Source organism: Chinchilla lanigera, unplaced genomic scaffold (genome assembly GCF_000276665.1).
Source record: "Chinchilla lanigera isolate Chin_1 unplaced genomic scaffold, ChiLan1.0 scaffold00114, whole genome shotgun sequence".
Lineage (NCBI taxonomy): Eukaryota > Metazoa > Chordata > Mammalia > Rodentia > Chinchillidae > Chinchilla > Chinchilla lanigera.
The window spans coordinates 4,439,211-4,462,795 of NW_004955515.1; the positions used below are offsets into that span (position 1 = coordinate 4,439,211).

The following is a 23,585-nucleotide window of genomic DNA, read 5'->3' on the forward strand; positions in this document are numbered from 1 at the left end:
TCAGGGCAGGGGCTTGGAAGCAGGGGGCTGCTTTTGCCCTTGGGAAGAAAAGCATGTTTTACAAAGACTTTTAAGAACCCTACTCTAAGGAACACTACTGGGATCTGTGTGGATGCCACAGCCTTCTCCAGGTCTCCAGAACCACAAAGGAGGTATCCTCACATCCCACACTGTTTTACCCAGGAAGTCTGGTTCTAAGACACTCTTCCATCAGAGTAAGCGCCAGTGTTTTACACAGATTCACAGACACTGCCATGGATGGATGCAGGGAGGACAGGGAGCATCTGCAGGCCCTCCAGGCCCCCAGGCCCTGGTGTGTAACAGCCTCAGATCTGGATGAATATCAGATCTGGCTTGGGGGACACGGCCCCACCCCCAAACTGCTCAGGAAGTATGGGACCAACAGGAACCCCACTCCTTGAGGCCTCTGCATCCTGGACTTGGACATGGCCTTGGAGGGTACCTTAAAGCAAGAGCCCTCACAGTGGGCCCTGCCTGGCCTCCCCATCCCGTGGTGGGTCTGGCTGCACTGGTCTCCTTTAGCCCCAGTAGCCAACAGCTCAGGCAGGAGTGTACTCCTCCTGCGCCAAGCCTGCATCTGTGTCTAGCCGAGAGGCTGGGGGAAGTGGACACTCCTCACCACCTTGAGCACCAAGACCACTCCGCTGAGGCACCAGGCTGTGCAGTCACCAGGCTGTGGCCTTGGGGACACACAGCAATGGCCACATAGGCTGCCCAAGCAGGCCCCAAGGCAGCTGGCTCACCTTGTACACCGCCGAATCCAGCTTTGGCTTCGTGACAGGTGTGGGAAGCACCTCCTTCTTGTCCAACAAGACTATAAGCAAAGCAAATAGGAGTGTGGTGGAGGCTCAGGTAAAGCTGGCCATGCCAATGCTCACGGGACCGGGTCGGGTCCCCCTGACCCCCACCGTCCTCACTACACTCACAGGACAAGTCCCTTTTCGGGGTGTTCTTCTTCCTCCTGATGGGAAACTCGTCAATCTTGAGCTCCCCGTCATCAGACACGTACTCATACTCGTCCCGCACAGGCTTGGCCTTGTCCTCCTTGAAGTTCTGCAAGGCCCCAAACACACCGGGGCTGGTCGGAGGCCTGAGAGCCTTGGAGCTGGGGTAGCAGAACAGAGTGGTCAGCAGGGATCCAGGCACCACTTCCCAAGGCACCCAGCCCAGTGCCCTCGTGGTGGTTGGAGACCAGGCTGGGGCTGTGGGCCCCTCGGTTGCCTGTGAGGAGGGGAGACCTCTCAATCCCACCCCATCCTCCCCATGCCATGTCCCCTGGAGTGTGGTCCTGACACGCAGCTTGTGAGGTACAAGGAGTGTCCTCCTCTAGACAGGTGACGTGCTTAGGCCTGTGTCCCCCAACTGCCCCGGCTTCCCAGGACAAGCATGGGCCTCTTGTCAGCCTGCCCAGGAGATCCAGACATGTGCTGCATTTAGCCTTAGATGGGACCCCCCGGAACTTCCAGACTGGTTTCTCTCAACAGTGGGGTCAACAGGTCAAGACAGAAAAGCCTGGACTTCAAACTGACATGGCTCCAATTCCAAGCAAACAGAAACTGATGTGCAGACACTGCACTGGGGCTTGGGTTGCCTCCACTGCCACCAAGAGCGTGCCAAAGGCAGTGTATGCATGGTGTATGAGGTGGAGAGTGTGTGGTGTGTGCACGGTATAGAACATGGATGTGGGTGTGTCTGTGCATATGTGTGCACACATGTGGCATATCTGATGTACGTGTGGTATGTGTTTATGATGACTATATACAGTATGTGTATACGTGCGGTACATGTATATGATGTGTGCATCTGTGTGGCATGTGTATGTATGTGGTGTGTGTAAATGTGTGTAAGAGGCAACTTATGTGTTTTTGTATGATGTGGTACATACATTTGATGTGTTATTTAGGTGTGCCCACAGAATGTGTGCATGTACAATGGATGTGTTCTATTTGTTGGAATGTGATGCAGAAGTGTGGCATGTGTGTGATGTGGGGGTGCCTACACGGTATGACATGTATGTATGACGCAGGGTACCTGCAGTGTGTGGTGTGTGTGTGTGTGTGTGTGTGTGCGCGCGCAATGAGGGGTGCATGCATGGTATGTGCTATGTGTGATGTGGTGTGCCTGTATGGTGTGTGGTGTGTGTGTGTGAGGCAGGCTGCATGCACAGTGTATATGTGTGTGTTATATGGGGTGCCTGCATGGTATGGTGTGTGGGGGGGAGATGGTGCCTGCACATGTATGGTGTGTGTGTGCAACGTGGGATGCATGCATGGTATGTGTATGATGTGGGTGCCTACATGGTACTGTGTGTGTATGTGTGTGCGTGCAATGTGGGACACATGCACAGCATGTGGCGTGTATGATGCCTGCATGGTGTATGGTGTGTGTGTGAAGCAGGCTGCAGGCACCATGTGTGTGGTGTGTATGTGATGTAGGTTCCTGCATGGTCACCCCTCCTGTCCAACCTTTCACATACCCCAGGAGCTTCTTGTTGGAGAAAGAAAAGGAGAACTTGTCCTTGTTTCCAGCCAGGGGTGACTTCTCTAACTTCTGTTCCTCCTCCATCTTCAGTAAGGAGTCTGGTTTGCTGTTCTGAAAGCAAGACAGGTCTGTCCCTGAGCCCACACAGAGCCCAACTGGTGCCAACAGTCAGGAAAATGCCCAGGGAAAGCAGTGCATGGTTCCGATGGCTGCCCGGCCCCAGGTCTGCAGAGCTGCCCCAGACCACGGAGTATGGAGGTCATCACCAACACAAACAGTAACAGGCTTGTCCTCCTGCACCCAGGCTGCCGCCTACAGATATGCCTTGTGGCACCACGTCCTGGGGACTGGCAGATACATGCCTATATAAGTCTTTACACACACATAGGGCCTCACAGGTTCACATTTCTGCTCACACTCACCACCCACATACAGTGCTCACACCTCACCTTGTACTTCCATTTGGCCTCAGACTTGCTCTTAGTTTGCTCTCGGATTTCCAGCCTCTCCACGTCATTCTGCGTATGGACAATGTCCTTGTTGGGAACACTCAAGACGCTCTTTGGGGCCTAAAAAACAGCCATCATGATCCAAAGGCAGACATGGAGGGTAAGTGGGACTCCCTCGGGTTACAGTACAAAAGTGTGGGTACTCTTGTTGGCCCACAATTCAGATCATCCATCCATTAATCCACCCATCCATTCATATGTTTATATGTTCATGAATCCAACCCTTCATCCTGCCATTCAAACATCAATTTATTCACTCATTACTTCATCCATCCATCCATTCCTTCATGCATCCAGTCATTCATCTATCCATTCATCTACTCATTCATTCATACACTCATCTTTTCTTAATGTAGCTATGAATCCTAGCATTTACCTACTCATTAGTTCATCCATTCATCTATCCACTCATTCACTCATCCATTCATCCATCCATTTAGTCACCCATTCCTTTGTTCACCCATTCTTCCATCTGTTCATCCATTCATTCCCCTACCCACCCATCCATCCATGACTACCCTAAGAGAATACCAGCACATCCTACTGCAACCTTGGGAGGATGGCTCCCTAAGAAGCAGGTCATAGCCTTCCCCCAAGGAGCTCAGATTCAGTGGTGACTGGTCTCAGGGCCCTGGATTCCTGAAGCCCAGACCTAAGACCCTCTAATCAGAGTCAGGCGGGCTTGGCTCCTCTCTCTCACTTGGCACTAGGGCCTCTCCCCTCCACCAGCACCCCCTGCTTCTGTACAGACACCTCATCCATCTCAGGCCTTAGCGCCAGGGACAGCTTTGTTTCCAGAAAACAAGACCACTCTGGCCCCTCTACAGGGTGGCCCTCCTGGATGCTGCCCCTCCCACAGCACAAATTCACCAAGCTGCCTCCCTGTGGGCCTCACCTACTCCGCAGCTACTGGGGCACAGATGCCTCCCTGGGACCTGGCCTGGCTGGGAGCAGGCAGAGCAGCAAGGCCACCAGGCAGACTGTTCCCACAGCAATACCCCTGCTGTCTGCCTCCCCACAGCCACAAACCCTGGAGGGCACAGACACACAGCAAGGTGCCACAATGCCTCAGTGATGCCGAGGTGAGTTTGACCGTAGGCCCACCTTGCCCTTCTTGGGTGGCTCCATCTTGGTCAGCGCCTCCTTGGTGTGGGCCTCAAGCAGGTCCAGGTTGGGGATGGTGGGTGAGGCTGCCTCCCGGCATTTCTTCCCTTTCTTCTTGCTGCCATCCTTGAGCTTCAGTGTTTTGGGGGGCTTTGAGGGCTTGGGGGGCTTGGGGGACTTGGGGATTTTGGATGGCTTGGGCATCTTCACAGTCTTGGGAGTCTTTTTTTTGGACACTTTCTCCAGGAGGGATCGAGGCGGGGTGGCCTCAATGGGAGACGGGGGTTCCTCTTTCTCCTGGTCCCCGTCACAGACCTCATCTGAGGAGGCAACTGCGTTCACTTCTGGTCGGACAGTTTTGGAGGCATTCTGAGTGGGGAAAGGACAGAGTCACATGTGCTCCTTCCACAACACAGCTGGAGGGTCCCATGCCCAGTCTCAGGAGACCCACACAGCCATACTAGGGGAGGTAGCCAGCCTAGAAAAGCACACCACCCTGTGACCTGCTCACAACATCCCCACACCATCGTCCAACAACACCCATCCCATGACATACAACATGCTCACACTGCCCCATGTCACCAAGACACACTCACCCACCCAACACTCTTAGTGACACACTCACATCACCCAGATCATCAGCCCCTTGACACTCCACCTCCTCAGCTCTTCCATCCCATGCAAGCACAGGAGGCTGCTGGGCCCTTCAGATTCAAGGAGCTGGGATTTGAAGGGCAGGACTTGGGTCCCTCCCAACCCTCACACTATGCGGCACTGTCCTCCATCTCTGCTTCCATGCACACACCAGGAGCCCAGCCCTCCTCCTGAGACCCATCCAAGTGAGCTGCATGGGCACAGCTCAGGATCAGGCTAAGTCTAGGCCCAGAGAGGGGCTGGCCAACCCGTCATCATCCCAGGGTATGGCCTACCTCGCTGAGCCTGATCTCTTTGGCCAGGTCTTTGATAAGCTGTGACGGCCTGAAGTGCTCAGGGAGCTCATCCTCGTGCTCTGCCAACGCCTGTGGGATAGCAAGGGTCAGTGGGCACCAACCTGGGGGCTGCCATAGCTCCTCAACCTCTCACATCCCATCTGGCCATTCCTCGCCTGCCCAGCCAAGACCACTGCCACCCATATAATGGATGGCCCTGGGATGGCCCTGGGAGAGAGTTAGCATCCTCTTCCTCAGATCACCCGGGCAAGGCACATGACACACTGGGCTCTCTGCCTAGCATCTGCTGTGAAGGCCTTCCCACAGGCTCCCATGGGCTCCGCCTGACCTGGGAGAGCACCTCCACCCTCAGGCTGCAGTAGGCAGGGGGCTCTGCAGAGTGTCCCAGCAGGAGACAGTGTCCCCAGGGTGCCCGAGGATCAGCCCACCCTTCCCTCCCCTGCAGCTACCATCCAAACAAGAGGAGAAGGGGGAAACAGAAGTGAGCTTCTCTGTCCTCCATCTCTGCTACCAGAGGAGGCCAGCGCCATAGGGTCACTGGGGGGACAGTGGCTCAGAGGCTTCTGGGCAGGAATGGCCAAGACAGTATTCCCAGAGCTCCTTGTCCAGATCCCGATGCCTGGTCCTGGGTGGTCCCTGTCTCCTCCACATTCACACAGTGCTGTCCCTACCAGGGCACTGCAGAGGGGCACTCTTGACACACAGCCATCTGCCCCACCCCTTAAAAGCCTCAGTCAGTGTCAGCAGCAAGGAGGGGACAGCTCTGTGTGCGTGGGACAAAGGCAATCTCTGGGCCAGCCTGGGTAGGCAAGAGCCACCCCATTACCTGCTGAGAGGATGTGTGCTGGGTATTGCCCCCCACCCCCATCACCCACTCCCCTTTCCAAGAACATGAGCCACCTGCTTCCTACCTGCTTCTTCGTCCACGACCTGAAAGCACCATTGAGAATTTTAGCTCCTTGGACTAAGTGAGGGGGCAGCTGTTTCCCAGACTTGTGAGACCCTGGGGAGGAGACCGGGTTAGCTCAGGGGTGCCCAGTCCACAGAAGGCCAGGGCACCTGTGGGTTATGTCTTCCACCTGCCCAACTGCCAACGGTTCCTCTTGGAACCCTGCCCATGTCCTCCACTGTCTTATCCACAGCTAGCCCACCAGGGCCCTGGCATAGGCAGCCTGGCTCTCTCCCTCTGCCCAGTTCCCCAGCCCTGCCTCAGCAAGGGCCCACATCTGTGCCAGGCCATGAGCTATGTGCTGTCCCCACAGGGCTGCACTAAGCACCCCCAGCCGCCTTCCTATCCCCACTTCAGGCTGTGCAGAGAGGCCATGCCACAGGACTGTGACACCTAGACCAAGAGAACGGACCTGGTCTTGGGGTTGCCCCAGGCCCCCGGCCCTCTCTGAGGGCCACAGTCTCAGCCCCTCAGCCCAGAGTGACCGGTACCTTTGAATGCCTCCAGCAGGTGCTTCCCCATGTACCAACAGGCAGTTTCAAAGTTGGGAAACTGAGTCAAGCTACCCAGTTTCAATCTTCTCTCCACTTCATATGCCCTGGAAGCCACAGCACAGAACTGTCAGAGCATGGAGCTCCAAGCAGGCCATACCAGAGGCCACGCCAAGGCCATGGCCAGGCCAGGCCAGCTCAGGCTCCCCGTGGGCCCCACTGGCCAAGGCATACCAGGGGAACACACTGGAGTGACGGTCTTGGGTGGAAGCTGTGGGCTGTGGCTATCAGGAGCTTAGCAAAGCCCAGGAAAGGTGGCAGCAATCTTCAGTGACCCAAATCATCACAAGTCTGTCCAGCCCCAGCCCCTCAGGAGCTTTGTAAGACCACAGTCCTCCCCAGCCTTCTCCTCAGCACAGAGACCCATCAACACTGACAGTGGTACCCAGGCCACCCACAGATTAGGCCCATCCAGGACTTAGACCAGAGTCCATCACACCAACTTGGCTGGAGGGGACCCTGCAAGGCAGGACCTTGAGAACAGATGGCACTATGGACATACCTCATCTGCATCTCCACACTCAGGCTATGCAGGAAATGTCCCGCGAAGGCCAGGCAGTCCACAGGGGTGAGCGTGGCATAAATCCAGCCTGGGAGAAATATACAGGGATATAGCCAGCTAGCCTCTGCCTTGCTTCCATGCAAGCTCGACATGGGCTCTGGTTCCTGTCGTCCATAACGGTGCCCCAACCTTCCCTGGCTGCCTACGAGCAAGATGCTCTCTGGCCTTGGCTCCACCTTCTGTGAGGGGTGGAGAAGAAATCATGTCTGAAGTGGTACAGATTGTTTAATCCAGCCCTAAACCACTCAGACATGGAAACTGGGACCCAGGAGGCAAGGGCAGATGCTCAGGCCACCTTTGGGCAGCACCCAGACCAAGAAGGTGCACATAAGCCCCAGATCGCCACATGCAGGGGCAAGAGGAGATGGAGTCAGGGCCATCACAGTCCTGGAGACTACAGTTTGTTCCTCGGTTATCTTGAGGGACAAAGTCATAGCCAGACTCCCAGAAAACTACAGATCTTCCCAAAATAACTAACTGAGGAAGCCAAGGAGAGAAGGAAGGGCCCATCTAGGACTTAAAGATGACAGAGATTCAGAGGCTGAGAGATCAACTGAACTCTGAGGACTTCTCTGGATCCTTGTTTAAAACAGGAAAAAAAAAGAAAAGAAAAAAAGAAACATATGTAACCACTAGAAAATCTGAACACTGATTGGCTATTTAAAGATATTATGGGCCTCCCATTAATTGTTCATTTTTAAAGATGGGACATCCAGACTGCAGTTTCATACTTTGATAGGAAGAAGTCTTTTAGATAGTGGACTCTAGATGCAGCAATAGGAGGTCTGGGCTCCCTCTCTTGCCCTGGTTCCAAACCCCCCTTAATAAATAGTCCCAAATCCGCAGACATTCACCTTCCCCTCTCAGGTCCACCCTTGCCCTCTTCAATGGCCCAGCTGCTCCTGGAACCTTGGGCTAAGCCACCTTCCCTATGCAAGGGGCCTGACCATGGGGATCCAGGCCCTGAGGCTGCAGGGAACTGTCTGGCCCGGGTGTTGACCAGAGTGGGGGCACACCCTGCCCACTGTTGGTCCCTCCGTGGGGACTGGGCTGGGCCAGCAGCTAGCCAGGGATACTGCACAAGAGAGGAACCAATGTGAGGGGGCGAGGGAGGGGCCCACTCACCTGAGGGGATGAAGAGGGTCTGGCCCTGCTTTACTATGCACTTGTAGCACTTGTCCACCTGGTCAGCAAAGAACATCTCGCTATGGTTTGTAGCCGACCGCCAGCGCTCATACAAGGAGATGTTGGCTGAGGCCGGTCTGATCAGATAGAAGATCTTCTCGCCCTGCCGAGAGAGTCCGTTGGAAAAGCTGCAATGCCAGGGACATGCAAGGAGGGCTAATTCTGGGCTGGGAATGTAGGGCGGGGTTCGGCAGAGCCTGTCTGGTGTCGGGAACAATGAGACTCAGTTCTGGGGCTGCTGGGCAGCCTGGTGATGGACAGCAACCTGCCCAGGCCCCATCCCAGCCAGTGCTACTCCACAATTCAGAAGGTTGCACACTGGGAAAGCTCTAGGTATAGGAGCCTTGGCATGGTCGGGCTTCACCTCATACTCCCATACGCCATTTATCTGAGACACTGAATGGCATATGTGTGCCCAGGGAGAAATACGCCTGCAATTAGCTATGCAGCAAGTCCTAAGTGGCTCTGCTGTCAAGAGGTGCCAGGCTCACAGGCTTGATTAAAAAGGGCCACCCTTCCCTCCCCAGGCAGCCTCCAACAGGCCCTAGGGAGAACTCTGCACCCAGAGCCATGAGCCCCTCATCCTCCCGCACTGGGGGGAACATGGGTTCAGGGAGACAGTGGCGACTTGCTCAGAGCCTCACAGAGCCAGGATTGGCACCTAAATACAGCACCCCAGCTTAAGCTTCCATTAGTCTGGAGAACCCCAGTTTGTGACTGGTTGAGCACAAAGCTTAAGGTTCCTGATACTATTTGTACCCCATTTTTCTCTGGCTTCCCTCTTTGTGCCCAGTAACCAGCCCCCATCCCTTTCTGCAGCTCACATGCCCTGCCCAGCCAGTGGCTTCAGTGTGGACCCTGACTCTGGCTGACCCCTTTACCGGAAGTCAACCTTCTCTGAGCACTTGTCACCCAGTGGCCTCACCCAACTGTTAAGAAGCTTCAATCCCATGCATGTTACTGGTCCCGGATGCACCCCCAGCCCTCTACCAGGTATGTCTCCATGCCCTCTGCTTTTGGCTAAGGTATCTCAGTGTCCCTCCTATGGCTACTTAGGTGGCCCCAGGGCCCAGAGCAATAATAGCAGAGTCCTGGGGACAGACCCTGGGCTGCCAAAGGCAAGATGTGCCCTGGGGGGCCATGCCCACCTTGAGCACGTGATACCAGGCAGAGGCACCCCCGGAGTCAATGTGGAAGTCAGTATAGCTGTCCTTCACACAGATCAGGCAGTACTTGGTCACTTTGGGCTTGGCCAGCAATGCGTCATCAGGCCAATAGTTTTCCACCCAGGACAATTTCTTCACAATGTCAGGTGGTTCCACAAAGCCGGACATTCTGGGGACAGGACAAGAACACTGGTTAGTGATCACAAAGCCTGATGCTCTTGGGGTGGGAAAGGTGTTGTACATGGCATTGCACCCATCATACAGACAACCAGAGGGCAAACGGAGTACAGCCACTAGCCGTGACTACTCAGGCCACTAGTGCTGGCTCCACAGCCAGCAGAAAGCAGAGGAAAAGGCCTGAGAACTCCCTTCATAAGGAACTGCAAAGCAGGTCATGCCTAGTTGGCCCACATTCACAAGGTCCTGGGAGTAAATCCTTACACACAGCCCACGTACCTCCTGGTGTCACCTAAGTAAAGGCCACAGCCCTCCACGGCAGGGAGCAGGCAGCCTGTGACTCCCTGCCATGTTGGGTCACTGTCAAATCCAGCTGACTAAAGCAAGGTAGAGAAAGCTGAAGGCAGCGAGGATTCAATTCAATGTCCCTGGTAGAACAGCCTGTGACTTTAAAAAACTGTCCCTGCATCAAAAACATTGTACTCAGCAACAGCTGGGTGGTGACACTTCAGCCTCCATGGAGAATAAGGTCGTGGAATTCTTGCGGCCTCGGGCCACACAGGGGTCCCTCATGTCTCCATCACCCTGGCTGAAATTTCTGTCCTTCACATTGCCGTCTTCATTTCCCCTCGGAGGCCACATGTACTCAGACGAAACTCTCGGTAGTGAACCCTTGTAATTGACGCTATCTCCACATCTACTTTAAAAAGACTGGATGTCCCTGGACTTTGGGCAGTGCTCAGCCTCCTCCATGTCCTCAGCATGCCCCATCCCGACGCCAGCAGAGAGACCACCTTCCTGGGGTACAGCTCTGACCCCTGCAGTATGTGGACTGTGCAGAGGTGCCACTGTGAAGCCCTCTTCTTCAGAGCATGAGCCCCTGGAACTCATGCCTGCCTGCCATAAAACCACAAACTAAAATCCCTTGCAGGAGACCTGTCTGGGCAATTCCCTGCCCCACTGCTCCTTCCCTCCCTGTGTGTACTCCCTGACCTCTGTGTGTCTGACCTCCAGACCTGTCATGTGCACTGCAGGCCCTGTGAGTAATAACGTCTGGATTGGATTTTCGTCTGTGTCCCTCCTAATCAGCAGAGAAAAGCTCTCCACCTTAAAGACCCACCCTCAGCAACCTCAGTCACAAATCCTCACCTTTAGATCTTTGGAGTGTTCTAAGATGGCAGCCTTCTCAATCCCCACTCCCAAGAGTCCTCAGTGCCCCCCAGATGATGTCCCAAGGGCACTGCTACCCTTAGGGGAGGGTCCCCTGCTGGTTGGAGAGGGTCCCTTGTAGTCCAGCTCCAGCCTGGCCTTTTGCACCCAGTATAGCACAGGGGCCTACTCCCCCATCTCCTGATGGAACCCTGGGCGTCCTTCTTTCCTTGCTTGGCCTGCAACTCAGGGGTCACACCAGTCCCTCTGCACTGGAGAGGGTCCCAATATCCCAGTGAGCACCAAAGACTGCCATGAGTGACACATCAGTGCATGCACATCACCCTGGACCCACTGTACAGTGGACACTCAGAGGCAGCAAACTCTAAGAGCTGCCCCTGACAGCCTGTGGGATTGGGCCTGACCTTCACAGACTGGCTGACATCTTGAGGGTGACTTACTGATGAGAAAGAAGCCACACTGTCTCCCTCGGGTGGTACAGGATGGGATCTCAGAGCTTGCACTGTGGCTTGGCCCACAAGAATGCTCTGGGGCATAAGTGGACTAGGCTCAGGGGTTCAGGGGGACAGGAGGCAAAGGAGTGTCCCTGGTCTGGGTGAAATTCCAGACCAAAACACCATCTCACCCTGACAGAAAAATGACTCAGCATGTTCTGTGGCATCAGAGCAAACAATGCCAAGTGCAGCCTTCAAGCCAATCCTTCCTCCAAGTTCTTCTCTGCTGCCATCTTCTACCCCTTTTGCCTCTGCTGTCAGGAAGCTCCAATAAGATCCTGTGTCTAGTTACACTCTCTTTCTATGGTTCTTGGCATAGTCCTGTGTTCTCTTTCTTGGTGAAGTTTTTAATAATTCCTTCACTTTGTATTATGTCCTACTCCACGTATGTTATCTTGCATGCTTTCTGGAAGTAGGTAAAGTGGAAGTGATGCAAAAGCAAAACTCTCCCCGGCCACTCTGGGTCTTTCCCAAGGGCCAGGAGGTGGGCAGTGGGACCCAGGGAGGGGTGTGAAGGGTAGGTGCTGACCAGTGAGTACACAGTCCTGGGAACGGGGCAGGGCCAGTAGTGACCAGCCTGAGGGAGGCACTCCACCCACAATGGCCCGTGACAACAACACCTGGGACTCAGCAAGACAAGGACAACAGGGCCTTGTGACCTGAGAAAAGCAGAGAGCAGAGGTGGGACTGGGAAGGCAGGGACAGTGGGCTGTGGGCCAGTTAGTGAGCATGCTGCAGATGTGTGACGACTGTGTCACGACATCACTGAGCGTGTCCATGAGTCAGTGAGTATGGTGTGCCCTGGCATGCACGAGTTACTGCGTGTCCATGAGCGTGTCATGAGTGTGACTGTGTCCCAAGTATGTGTGTCCTGAAGAGGCTACTCCATGCCGCACCAGTGGTCTCTGGGACGTGGGAAGGGGCAAACCAGAAGGATTTGGCTTTCTTACTCTCTGTTTTTATCTGAATTGTCCCTTATTTTTTCATGTTCAAAGAGAAACAGCAGAGAGGACCAGGTTCTGGGTCTAGTATTCCATGTGCCTTTGACAGCAGCCGAGAGCAAGGAGAGGTCCCCAAGCCAGGCACTGCAGTCCCCACATCCAGGGTGGCCCTATCACCTGGTGTCGGAGAACTCAAGGTTGGTGACATTGAGGACCCGTTTGCGGTTGGTGCTGTAGTAATAGTCCACGAACTCCTTCAGCTTCATCTTGCAGCCCTTCTGCTTGGTGACATCTGTAACATCCACACTCCGTTCCGGCCCTGGGGAGGCAGCAGGAGGATGTGAGCACATGAAGGAGGTGGCATGACCTCCCTCATGTCTGGACACATGAGGTGGACGCTGCATGCCCTCAGCTGCCCTTGCACACAGCAGCAGCCACTGAGAACAAGAAGGTAGACCCTGAGGCTCTGGACTAACATCACCCCTGCTGCTATTCCCCTTGATTCACAGCGTCTGAGGTAGCAACTGCCACAAGGACCTGGTGACACTGTTTGGTGGTAGATCTCAGGCCCCAGAAAGGGTGGCAAGGTCAGCAGATAAACACACAGATGTTTATGAACAAGTCCATTCCTGCACAGCACATTCTGCATAATACATGGGCCATACCTATACTTCAAACATTATAGTCAAGAACTCTGCATATCTATGGTTTGGGTAAGTGTCCCCCAGGCCCATGCATTAAATTCTCAGTCCCCAGCCCATGGTGCTATTGGGAGGTGGTGGAACCTGTAGGAGCAGGGGCGGGGCCTTGTTGAAGGTCCTTAGATCACAGAGGTCATGTCCTTGGAGTGGACTGGTTTCCTCTTCCTCTGCTCCCCCATGCACTCCTGCCATGATGTATACCCTCATCAGAAGCCCAAAGCTATGAATGGATCATGAACTAGAACATCCAGAACAATGACCCCCAATAAACCTTCTCCTTACATTCACTGTCTTAGATAGTCTGTTATAGTAACAGAAAGCTAACTCATAATCAGGCCATTCACTATTCTAAACACTGGTCAACTGATGAATAGCTGACGAGGAAAAGTTTGGGACCACCAAATAACTAAAGAGGGTAAGTTCTTTACGGAAGACCCAGGATCAGTAGAGAGAGGAGAAAGACAGGTGGAACAGACTACTTGCCCCTTGACAGTGTCTAAGTGCCTACTCAGATACATGGTAAGGGAAATCTGGGTTGTTGAGAGCAGAGGAGGCTGGGTGCCAGTTCCTGCTAGCACTGAGGTACCTCCAGAGGTCCCAATGAGTGATTCTGTCTGCACACCCACCCAGGAAGAAGACCTGCCAAAAAACAGAACCCATGTCTAAGCAAGGCTCAAGGATCAAGTTTACAGGAAATTCCTGGGACACAGGGACCTACCAGGCCACACCTCAGGGACACCGACAGCCAAGTCTCTGATACAAGAATTTCTGCTGGGCCCACAGCCTGCTTTCCCAGATGAATGGAAGAGGGGAGGGACTGTCCTAAAGGAAAAGGGACCTCAGGCGCATCAAAACCAAAAGCAACAGGTAACCCCTCTTTTAATTCTGATTGAAACAGCAAGATGTAAAAGGGGTATCTTTGAGAGAACTGGAAAGAATTAAATCGGGTCTTATAAGCTACAAAGGAATTACTGAGAACGTTGTAGAGTGTGATGATGGAACTGTGATTATTTGTTTTTAAAATCATCACTTCAAGCTACACATTAGAGCTTTGTGGGCAAAAATATGTATATAAAAGCATTTGCTCTAAAACGGGAGGGAGTGGGGGGGGATTGAAGAAAACAGGCAGAAAGCTGGTGGTTTCTGTGGCTAGCGCCAGGTGCAAGGGGCTCGCTGCGCACTTTTCTTGTTTTGTGTGTGCTTAAAAAGGTTCATTAAAAAGAGAGAGAGGGAGACAGAAGAAAAACTTATTGCTCAAAGTTCTACCCTTCTGCAATGATAGCTGTGGAGGAGCAGGACCCTGTGGCCAGAGTTTTGGTGGCTCTCAGAGCTGTAGGAGGTGCAATAAGCCCTAGTGTGGAAAGGGTACAAGATGCCTGGCCTGACCAGCACTAGCTAGACACAGCAGTTCTCACTGGTGCACCTCTCCTCCAGAGGCAGCCCTGGGTAGGTGGCAGCCAGGCATGGTACAGGAAAGAGGGATGGTTGGCCACCGCAGTAGAGCCTGGGAGCCCCAGTACTCTTCCAGAACAGCTGCTACATGGCTGGCTATCAGCACAAGGAGCAGGGCAGAGACAAACTGCTGGGTGATTCTGTCTGTACACACAAGTGCTCAGGGACCCAGTGGGCAGCTCTGGCCAGGGCAGCACCAGCTCAGACAGTCTGCCTTAGAATGACTCTTCTGTAGAGCCACTCTCCTGGACCCCCAGCCCAGGAGAAAGCCCTCCAGACTCTCTTTCTGCCCCCCTACCCCCCACTCAGTGTAGACACACCCTTCTGCCTTAGTCTGTGAGCTGCACCCGGATGGCCCCATGGCCCCAGCTCCTTGCTAAAATGGAACAGAATGGCTTCCCAGGTAGGTGCCGCTATGTTCCCCTGGGCTCACTCCCACAGATGATCCCACTGAGTCTCCCAACAGCCCAGATCAGGCTTTAGAGACAACAGTCAAATGCACAGCAGTGGAGAGGCCTCTCTGAGCCTAGCTCAGGCCTCTCCCATCCTACATGTGTGTCCTCAGGGCTTCTTCTTCTCTCCCTCCACTCTCAGGCACCTCTACTAACATGTGGGCTCTGGCAAACACAGGCCTCGGAGCCCAGCTGCATGGCTGCTGGTCCTACGAGGGTCACTGCCAGGTGTGCTGACCCCTGTCTGACACAGACACCTCCCTCCATCCATGTGGCCCCAACTGCCCATGTCACAGGGCTGTGGCTGCCAGTGGACATAGGACTGCATCCATCAATAGCATCAGCAAGAGTCCAGAGGAACCCTGAAGAGGAGACACTGCAGCAAGAGGTAACAGGTTGTGGTGCTGATGAGGAAGGCCAGTCCTTGGCTGGCATCCAGGACAGGAAGTGGGACCTACAGCCCCCCGGATTCCAGCATACGCCAGAGACGTGACACAGAATAGTAGAATTCATAGCTTGAAGAATCAAGGGGGTCCCCAAACCAACTCCCTCGTAAGAGCCGAAGTTACTGAGAGGAGGAGAGGCCCACCAAGGTCCCTACTGTCTTGGGAAGACTCAAGGTCTGATCTGAGAGGCCAGAACAGAGGCCTGTGTCTCACTTGGTTATCTCACATCCAGGGCAGTCAGATTGTGGGGCTAGTACACAAAATATAGCCAAAAACCCAAGGCCCCCAGAGGGGTGCTGCACTTACCCACATAGTTCTCAACATCACTAACGTAGAATGTAGGGGCTGGCACGGCCAGGCCCAGCCCATCTTTCTTCGGGACAAGGATGGGTTCAGTGAAGCCGTGCTCCTCCATGTAGCCCAGTGTTAGCTGGCTACCCGGCACACGGGACACCACGTCCTCAGCACTGTGGGGAAAGTACAGGTCAGCGGGCATGCCATGGCTACCAGCACTGGTCAGGCCCAGACAGGGTCGCAGCAGGAATGGCCCTGCAGCATCTGATCCCACGCTCCCCCAGGCCTCTGGAGTAGTCAGCCCACACTACCACACTGGGGTTACAGGGACAGTCACAGGCTGGCAGGACATGCTGGCAGGACAGGAGTTTGGTAAGAACCAAACTCCTACCACCTGTGCCCCTGGCCCCACCCACATTACACATGGAGACATGGAGGTCAGGGCCCCAGTGCTAAGGGACAGGGAGACCGCTGCATCCCTGCGAGCCAGTCTCCCCTCTCACTATGCAGAGTGGCAAGAGGCACTGTGGCTGGGGTAGGCTCTCTTTCTATTACCCACTACAACTGAGCCCAGCCTGAGAACAGAGCGATGTTTCCACTGCTCCCGTGGCAGGCTTGGGCATGAGGCCTCACTGCCCAGAATGAGCCATGCAGGGGAGCACATCCAGGGAGAGCTCCCACACAGTGAGTCCAGGCCCCAAACCAACTCCTACCTCTCCCCATGGCCCTGGGACACAAGAGCCCAACACAACATCTTCAAGACATTGTGGCTTTTGCTTCCAGGTCCCAGGCTGAAATCCCACATCTGGAGCTATAGGAGCTGCCCAACACAGCCATGCCAACCATCAGACCTGAGCAGGCCTCTCGGTCATCCCTCCTGGGGCTCGGTTTCCTTACTGCACCGATAGGGTTTTCCACTCTTTACAAAGCCCAGCTCCACCCAGCTGGAGCATCTGCCAGGGGCAGGACCGAAGAGGGAAGAAGCTGCTGCAACTGAGGATGGAGTCTATTCCCCAAGAAGGGATCCAGAGGTTCCATGCCTGGAGGACCATGGATGAAATTGCACGGAGCCAAGGGGAAAACCCAGGGCCCTCGACTCCATGCCCTTTGTCTCCCCCCTGCTCACACTTCTGCCCCAGAGACGGTGGCAGTGCCAGGGCCAGACATCTACAAGACTGAACACAGTGACCCTCCTGAGTGCCCAGTCCTGGTCTGCCCTCTACTGGACACAACTGCCACCACAGGGCCAGAGGCAGATAAAGTGGCACACAGAAAAAGGGAGGAATGACTGTCTTAGAGCATGGCATGTCCTAGCAATCTCCCAGGAGCAGTGGGGGCCTAGAGAGAGCCCCCACCCTGCTGTGTGCGGACACTGCTCTGGGCACTTCGCCCTGCCAGAAGACAGCAAGAACAGGCTTCATCACAACTGGAAATGCTATGAGGGAAGACAGCAGCATATTAAGCAGAGGCCTGGCAGAGCCAAAGAGAAGACGCAAGGACTATTCCAGCAAAGACCTCTGGACGTGAGGGATGACAGGGAGCCTGGCAGTCAGAAGACTTGTCCACCCTGCTCATGGCTCACCTTTCAGGCCCAGTGCACCAGAGAACTACAGAACAGTTTGAGCAGTGCAGCAACATAGTCTGCAGTTCTGTTCATTACTACATAGACAGGGGATGGCAACAAGACAAGAGCAGGAGCAGCTAACTATGGCAAGGAAGGTGACTGTCTCAGGGGGTGCCTGGACAGGTAAACAAGAGAGACAAGGGAGATTCATAAGATCAGTGCCCGATCAGTTAGGCTGGAGGGGATAGGGAGAAGCAAAGGTGGGTAGACTGGTGACTGATGTGTGAAAGGGAAAGAAGCAGAGCAAGAGCTGAGCTAGGGACATTATCTGGTGTGAGATGCATGTCGGATCCTCCAGGGTACATACCAGTTGGGTAAAGAGGACAGGTCAGAAGCTCAAGAGAACCAGAAGGTAGAGTCAAGCTGTATAGCCCTGGCATGGGGGCCAAGAACGAGTCCCCTGGCAGGCAGTACCTCAAGGAGAGCAGTGAGCAGGAGAGGAAGCAGGCAGGTGTGAGAAAAACACAGAACCTCCAGGGGAGAGGGCTACAATGTAGTGTTGCCAAGAGGTCAGTTAAGATTGGGACAGAACAGTGTCTGCTGGTTTGATCACAAGGTAATAGCATTAAGAATAAACCAGTAGGAATGAAGTCAAGGTAAGAAAGAAGAAAATGTACGTGGACAACTGTGAGCTCAGGGAACACCAAGGTCCTGCCAAGTAAGCTTCAGAAGCCACCAGAAGTCTCCCATCTAGCATGGCAGAGGTAGAAAGCTTCTCTCGATATATCTAAACCCCAAGCTCTTGTCTCAGTGGGGAGAATTTCAAATTAACATTAAATACATGGATTAGAACACCAAATGGGAAATTCACAAAGGTCACAGCAAAAGGTACTCAAAAAATCATCTTGTAGGAAGACCTGGGCTACCTGGGACATGCTAGTTACGAAGAAAAATGCATCTCCTGAAGAATCATGTTTCACAGAAGGAAGTGAACTGCAGGAGGGAGCCAGCAGACACACAAACCAAAAGAGCCGATCCCAAGAACAGAGGGTAACAGAACAACTGAAAAGAGGATGTTAAGTGAATCTATTAAACACACTAAATGGATAATGAGATTAATCAAAAGGCAGGGTAGTATGAAAAAAACCAAATAATATTAAAACTTTATAGAAATTCTAGAAATAAAAATATGATTAAAAATTTAAAACCTAGTAGATACATTAAATGGCAACTGGATAGGGAAAAAAAAAAGATAGTAAACTGAAAGAAAATTCTGAAAAATGACAGAATGCAGAAGCAATGGTAATGAAAAAGAAAACAGAATATTTTTTCAGAATTGAAATATGACTCCTCAAATTAAAAGGATACAGAGTTCTGGGAAAAATAAACAAAAACAGGGCCAAGGATATAGCTCAGTGACACAAGTACCTGCCTGGCAAGCACAAGATCCTGAGTTTGATTCCTGGTACCAAAATAAATAATAAATGAAAACAAATGCCGAACCAGAAACGGCACATATACTCATGATGCATCAAAAGCAAGAAGACAGTCTTCAGTGCTTCTCAGAGACAAAAACCACATTTACCAGGGCTGGGGATTTAGCTCAGCGGCAAAAGTGCCTGCCTGGCAAGCGCAAGGTCGTGTGTTCGGTTCCCGGTACCAGAGAAAAACCAAAAAAAAAAAAAAAAACCACATTTACCAGAAATGAAACAAAACCCAGCTACTACACTGACAACAGAGTATCAGCAACAAGAGATATCAAAAAATAGTAAAATAGTATCTTCAAAGAGTTAGAGGAAAATAATTTTTACTACAGAACTTTAGATCAACTTCAGAATATTAGAATCATTCAAGAATAAGGATGAAATGAAAATATTGTCAGAGAACTGAGCACTGGGTCAATTACACCATCCTCCACTCCCAAATTAACAAAGGTGGTCAGATTTTCTTACAGAGGCAATGAGCTGTAGTTAGCCATAGCCAGAGGGCATCACTGAAAAGCAGACACTAACTAGAGAGATCTCCAAACTAGAAACAAAGTCGACTATAATCAACCTGCAAACCTTAGCACAAAACAAAATAGAAACATCAGAAGACAAAGCAACAAAATGCCTCCAAAAGCTCCCAACTCCCCCAAAGCTGATTCATGGGGAATCAAGAGGGAGAAAATAAAAAACTACACAACCAAATTATTCCGAAGGATAACAGAAGAGATAAAAAAGAAAAAAAAAAACAAAACAAAACAGATCAACAGATGCTTGGCAAGCTCAAAGAAGGTATAATTACACAGATAATGGACATAATAAGCAAAAGAATCAGCAAATTTACAAAAGACACCAATAAAAAGCTAGCTGAGCTAAACAAAATGATAGAAAACACAAGTGCCAATTTAGCAAAGAATTGGAGTCCATGAAAAGGTACCAAACAAAAATCTAAGAGATTAAAAATTCTATTTAAAGAAACGGCAGCAGAAGTGACCAACTTGAGGACAACAATGTCAGGACTAAAAGACAGGGCTGCTTTCAGGGGACAATTATGCAGAGATACCTTAAAAATAGTAAGAGAACATGAAAAATGTATTGAACTTCTAGATGATGCAAAGTAGACTAACTTACGATTAACTGGAATTAGTAAAAACTCAAAAGATAGAACAAATGGCATTTTTAAACCTGTTTACAGAAATAACAGGAGAAAAATTTCCAAGTATAAATAAAAAAATTAAACATGGAGCTAAGTGAAATACAGAACTACAAGAAGACACGCTCAGAAAAGAACCTCCCCATGACTCATTAAAGTCAAAATCACAGAAATCCAAAGAAGTGGACAGTGCCAAAACCCAGATTTTTAGTAACTACTTTGAAAATCTATACTAATAAATTGGAGAATTCAAAAGAAATGGATAGATTCCTAGATACAACTGAACTACAAAGACTGACTAAGAAGATATAAAACTCCTGAATGATCAAATAACAGGCAATGAACTGAAATTAAAAAAGACAAAAAATTACCAACTAAGAAAAGCCCAAGATGTGATGGATTCACTGCTGAATTCTGTAAAATCTTTAGAGAAGACCTGTACCAATACTGCTCAAACTCTTTTAACGAAATTGAAAGGGAAGGAGTACTTCAAAAGTCATTCCTGGAAATTGGCATTATCCTGAATGTAAAACCAGAAAAGGACTGAAACAAAAAAGAGGTCTACAATTCAATCTCTTTAATGAACACAGATGCAAAAATCCTCAACATGATACTGGCAAACAGAAGGCAACAAATCATCAAAAAGATCATACATCATAGTCAAGTAGGTTTCATCCCAGAGATCCAGAGATGGTTCAACATATGCAAATCAATAAATATTATCTGCCACATAAATAGATGGAGAGGCAAAAATCAAATGATCATCTCAATACATGTAGAAAAACCATTTGACAAAAATCAACATCCATTTGTGATAAAAACTCTGAAAAAAAAAAAAAAGGTATAGAAGGTCTGTATCTCAATCTGATAAACGCCATCTATGACAAACCAATTGCCATTATATTAAATAGGGAAAAGCTGAAAGCTTTTCCTCCAAAATCAGAAACAAAACAAGAATGTCCCAAATCACCACTCCTATTCAATATAGTTCTGAAAACACTAGCCAGAGCAATCAGGCAAGAGAAAAAAATAAAAGAGATGTACATAAGAAAAAAGCAAGTCAAATTACCATTATTTGCAGATGACATGATCCTTTACATAGAAGACCCAAAAAAATTCTACCAAGGGACTCCAAGAATTAATAACCAAATTCAGTAGTATAGCAGGATACAAAATCAGCACACAAAAACCAGTAGCATTCCTGTATATCAATAATGGACTCACCAAGAAAGAAATTAGGAAAATAATACCATTCACAATAGCATCAAAAAAATTTTAAATACTTAGAATTAACCTACGCAAGGAAGTGAAAAACCTCTACAATGAAAACTATAGTACTCTAAATAAGGAGATTGAAGAGGACATCAGAAAATGGAAAATATCCTGTTGTTGGATAGACAGAATGAATATTTTCAAAATAATCATACTTCCAAAACTGATACACAGATTTAACACATTCCCAACAAAGTATTAATAAGCATTCCTCATACAATTAGAGAAAATGATTCTCAAATTCATATGGAGCCAGAAGAGACCCAATAGCAAAAGCAATCCTGGGCAATAAGAGAAAACCAGGAGGTATCATAATCCCAGATTTCAAGTTATACTACAAAGCTACAGTGATAAAAACAGAATGGCATCAGCAAAAATACAGACATATAGATCAACAGAACAGTACCGAAGGTACAGAAACAACTACAGGCACATTCAGCTATTTGATCTTTGATAAAGGCACCAGAAACATACACTGGAGAAAAGACAGCCTCTCCACCAAATGGTACTGGGGAAACTGGCTAACCACATGCAAAAGACTGAATCTAGACTCATATCTCTCACCATATATTAGCATAAGCATAGGCAAGGACTTTTTGAACAAGACCCCAACTGTACAAGAAATAGTATCAAGAGTCAAGCAATGGTATCATATTATATTAAAAAGCTTCTGCAGCCAGCCATGGTGGCACATGCCTATATTCCCAGCACTTGGGAGGCTGAGGCAGGCGGACTGTTGGGAATTCGAGACCAGCCTGGGCTACAAAGTGAGCTCAAGGCCAGCCTGAACTGCATAGCGAGACCCTGTCTCAAAAAGACAAAAAAAAAAAGTTTCTGCATTGTAAAGGAAACAACCAACAGAGTGAAGAAACAACCTATGGAATGGGAAAATTTCTGTCAGCTATTCTTTGGATAGAAGACCAATATCTAGAATATATAAAGAACTCAAAAAAAAAAAAAATTAGATGCCCAAAATAAAAGACCAAATCAAAAAATGGGCAAATGAAATGAATAGACACTTCTCAGGAGAAGTAAAAATGATCAATAAATACCTGAAAAAATGTTCAACATCTCTGCCCATTGGAGAAATGCACATTAAAACAACACTTAGATTATACCTTATTCTAGAAAGAATGGCTATCACCAAGAAATCAATCAAAAACAAATGCTGGCAAGGCTTCAGGGAAAAAAGGAAGCCTACACTGTTGGTAGGAATGTAAACTAGTATAATCATTGTGGAACTCAGCATGGAGATTCCTCAAAAAATTAAAACTAGAAATTCCATTTGACCCAGCTATTCTCCTTCCAGTTTTCTTCTCAAGAGTTAAAGACATCATATTACAGTGGTCCATGCATACCCATGTTTCTAGCAGCACAACTCATAATAGCTAAATCTTGGAAGCATCCTATAGGCCCATCAATAGATGAATGGATAAAGAAAATGCAGCATTTATACACAATGGAGTGTCACTCCACTATAAAGCAGGATAAATTTGAGTCATTTGTAGGAAATAGATAAACCTTGAGACCATAATGTTAAACGATATAAATCAGGAAAATATCACATGGCTTCTCTTAGAGGAAAAACCCAAAATATAAATTAAAAAATGAGTAGAAAAACACAAGAAGGAAATAAAAAATGAGATTCAATAAAGAATGGAAAGTTGATCTACAGATTCCACACAACTCCTACCAAAATTTCAAATGCTGAACAGAAATACAAGACACCCATAATTCACTACAAACATACATAAGGACTATATGGTACCATGTAACAACAGACATACAGAGTAATGCAACAGAACTACGAGCCCAAAAATGAATCCTTTCATCTTAGGTCAACTGCCTTTCAGTGGGAGTGCCAAAACAGTTCAAAAAGAGAAAGGAAACTCTTTTCAATAAAAAGTTCTGGAAAAACTGGATATCCATAAGCAAAAAACTGAAGTTGGCCCCTTCCTCATACAGTACGTAAAAATTAACTCAAAATGAGTCAAAATGCTAAATGAAAAAAAAAAAACACTAAATGAAAATGCTAAAATTGTAAAACTCTTAGAAAAAAACAAAGGCATGATTCTTTATGACCTCAGTTTTTGAATTTTATCAAAACTAAAATTTTTGAGCCTCAAAGGACACTATCAAAAAGTAAACATGTGATGGGAGAAAGTATTTGATAAGTGACAAGTATCCAGAATATTTAAGGAACTCTTACAACTCAACAATAAAAAGCTTGGAATGGAGAGGGAGCAGGAGGGAGGAAGAAAGGAGCTGAACAAAGTGAAAACTGAACTGACCTTTGGAGATGGGAAGGGGATATGGGGGAGATGGAGCAGGGAGGAGGAGAAAGGAAGGGGAGAGCAGGGAAGAGGCAGTAAAGGATTAAGATGTACCATGTATGTATACCAATTCCCCACAATGAATGCATTCATTATATATCACAAATGTATTAATAAAAAATAAATTTTAAAAAGAAAGTATAAACGCCATCTATGACAAACCAATTGCCATTA

General features: G+C 49.7%; 1 protein-coding gene across 1 annotated transcript in view; it reads right to left on the reverse strand.

Moving 5' to 3' along the window:
* Positions 1–23,585, reverse strand: part of Phf2 (PHD finger protein 2) — a 43,575-nt gene that overhangs the window by 11,143 nt on the left and 8,847 nt on the right. The window contains exons 3-15 of the mRNA XM_005408895.1: positions 15,618–15,778; positions 12,438–12,579; positions 9,461–9,647; positions 8,253–8,415; positions 7,068–7,155; positions 6,506–6,612; positions 5,977–6,068; positions 5,045–5,134; positions 4,116–4,484; positions 2,952–3,071; positions 2,498–2,613; positions 948–1,126; positions 765–835 (exon numbers count right to left, since the gene is read on the reverse strand). Of these exons, the coding sequence (XP_005408952.1) occupies positions 765–835; positions 948–1,126; positions 2,498–2,613; positions 2,952–3,071; positions 4,116–4,484; positions 5,045–5,134; positions 5,977–6,068; positions 6,506–6,612; positions 7,068–7,155; positions 8,253–8,415; positions 9,461–9,647; positions 12,438–12,579; positions 15,618–15,778 (1,885 nt within the window). The remainder of the gene's footprint in view (positions 1–764; positions 836–947; positions 1,127–2,497; positions 2,614–2,951; positions 3,072–4,115; positions 4,485–5,044; positions 5,135–5,976; positions 6,069–6,505; positions 6,613–7,067; positions 7,156–8,252; positions 8,416–9,460; positions 9,648–12,437; positions 12,580–15,617; positions 15,779–23,585) is intronic.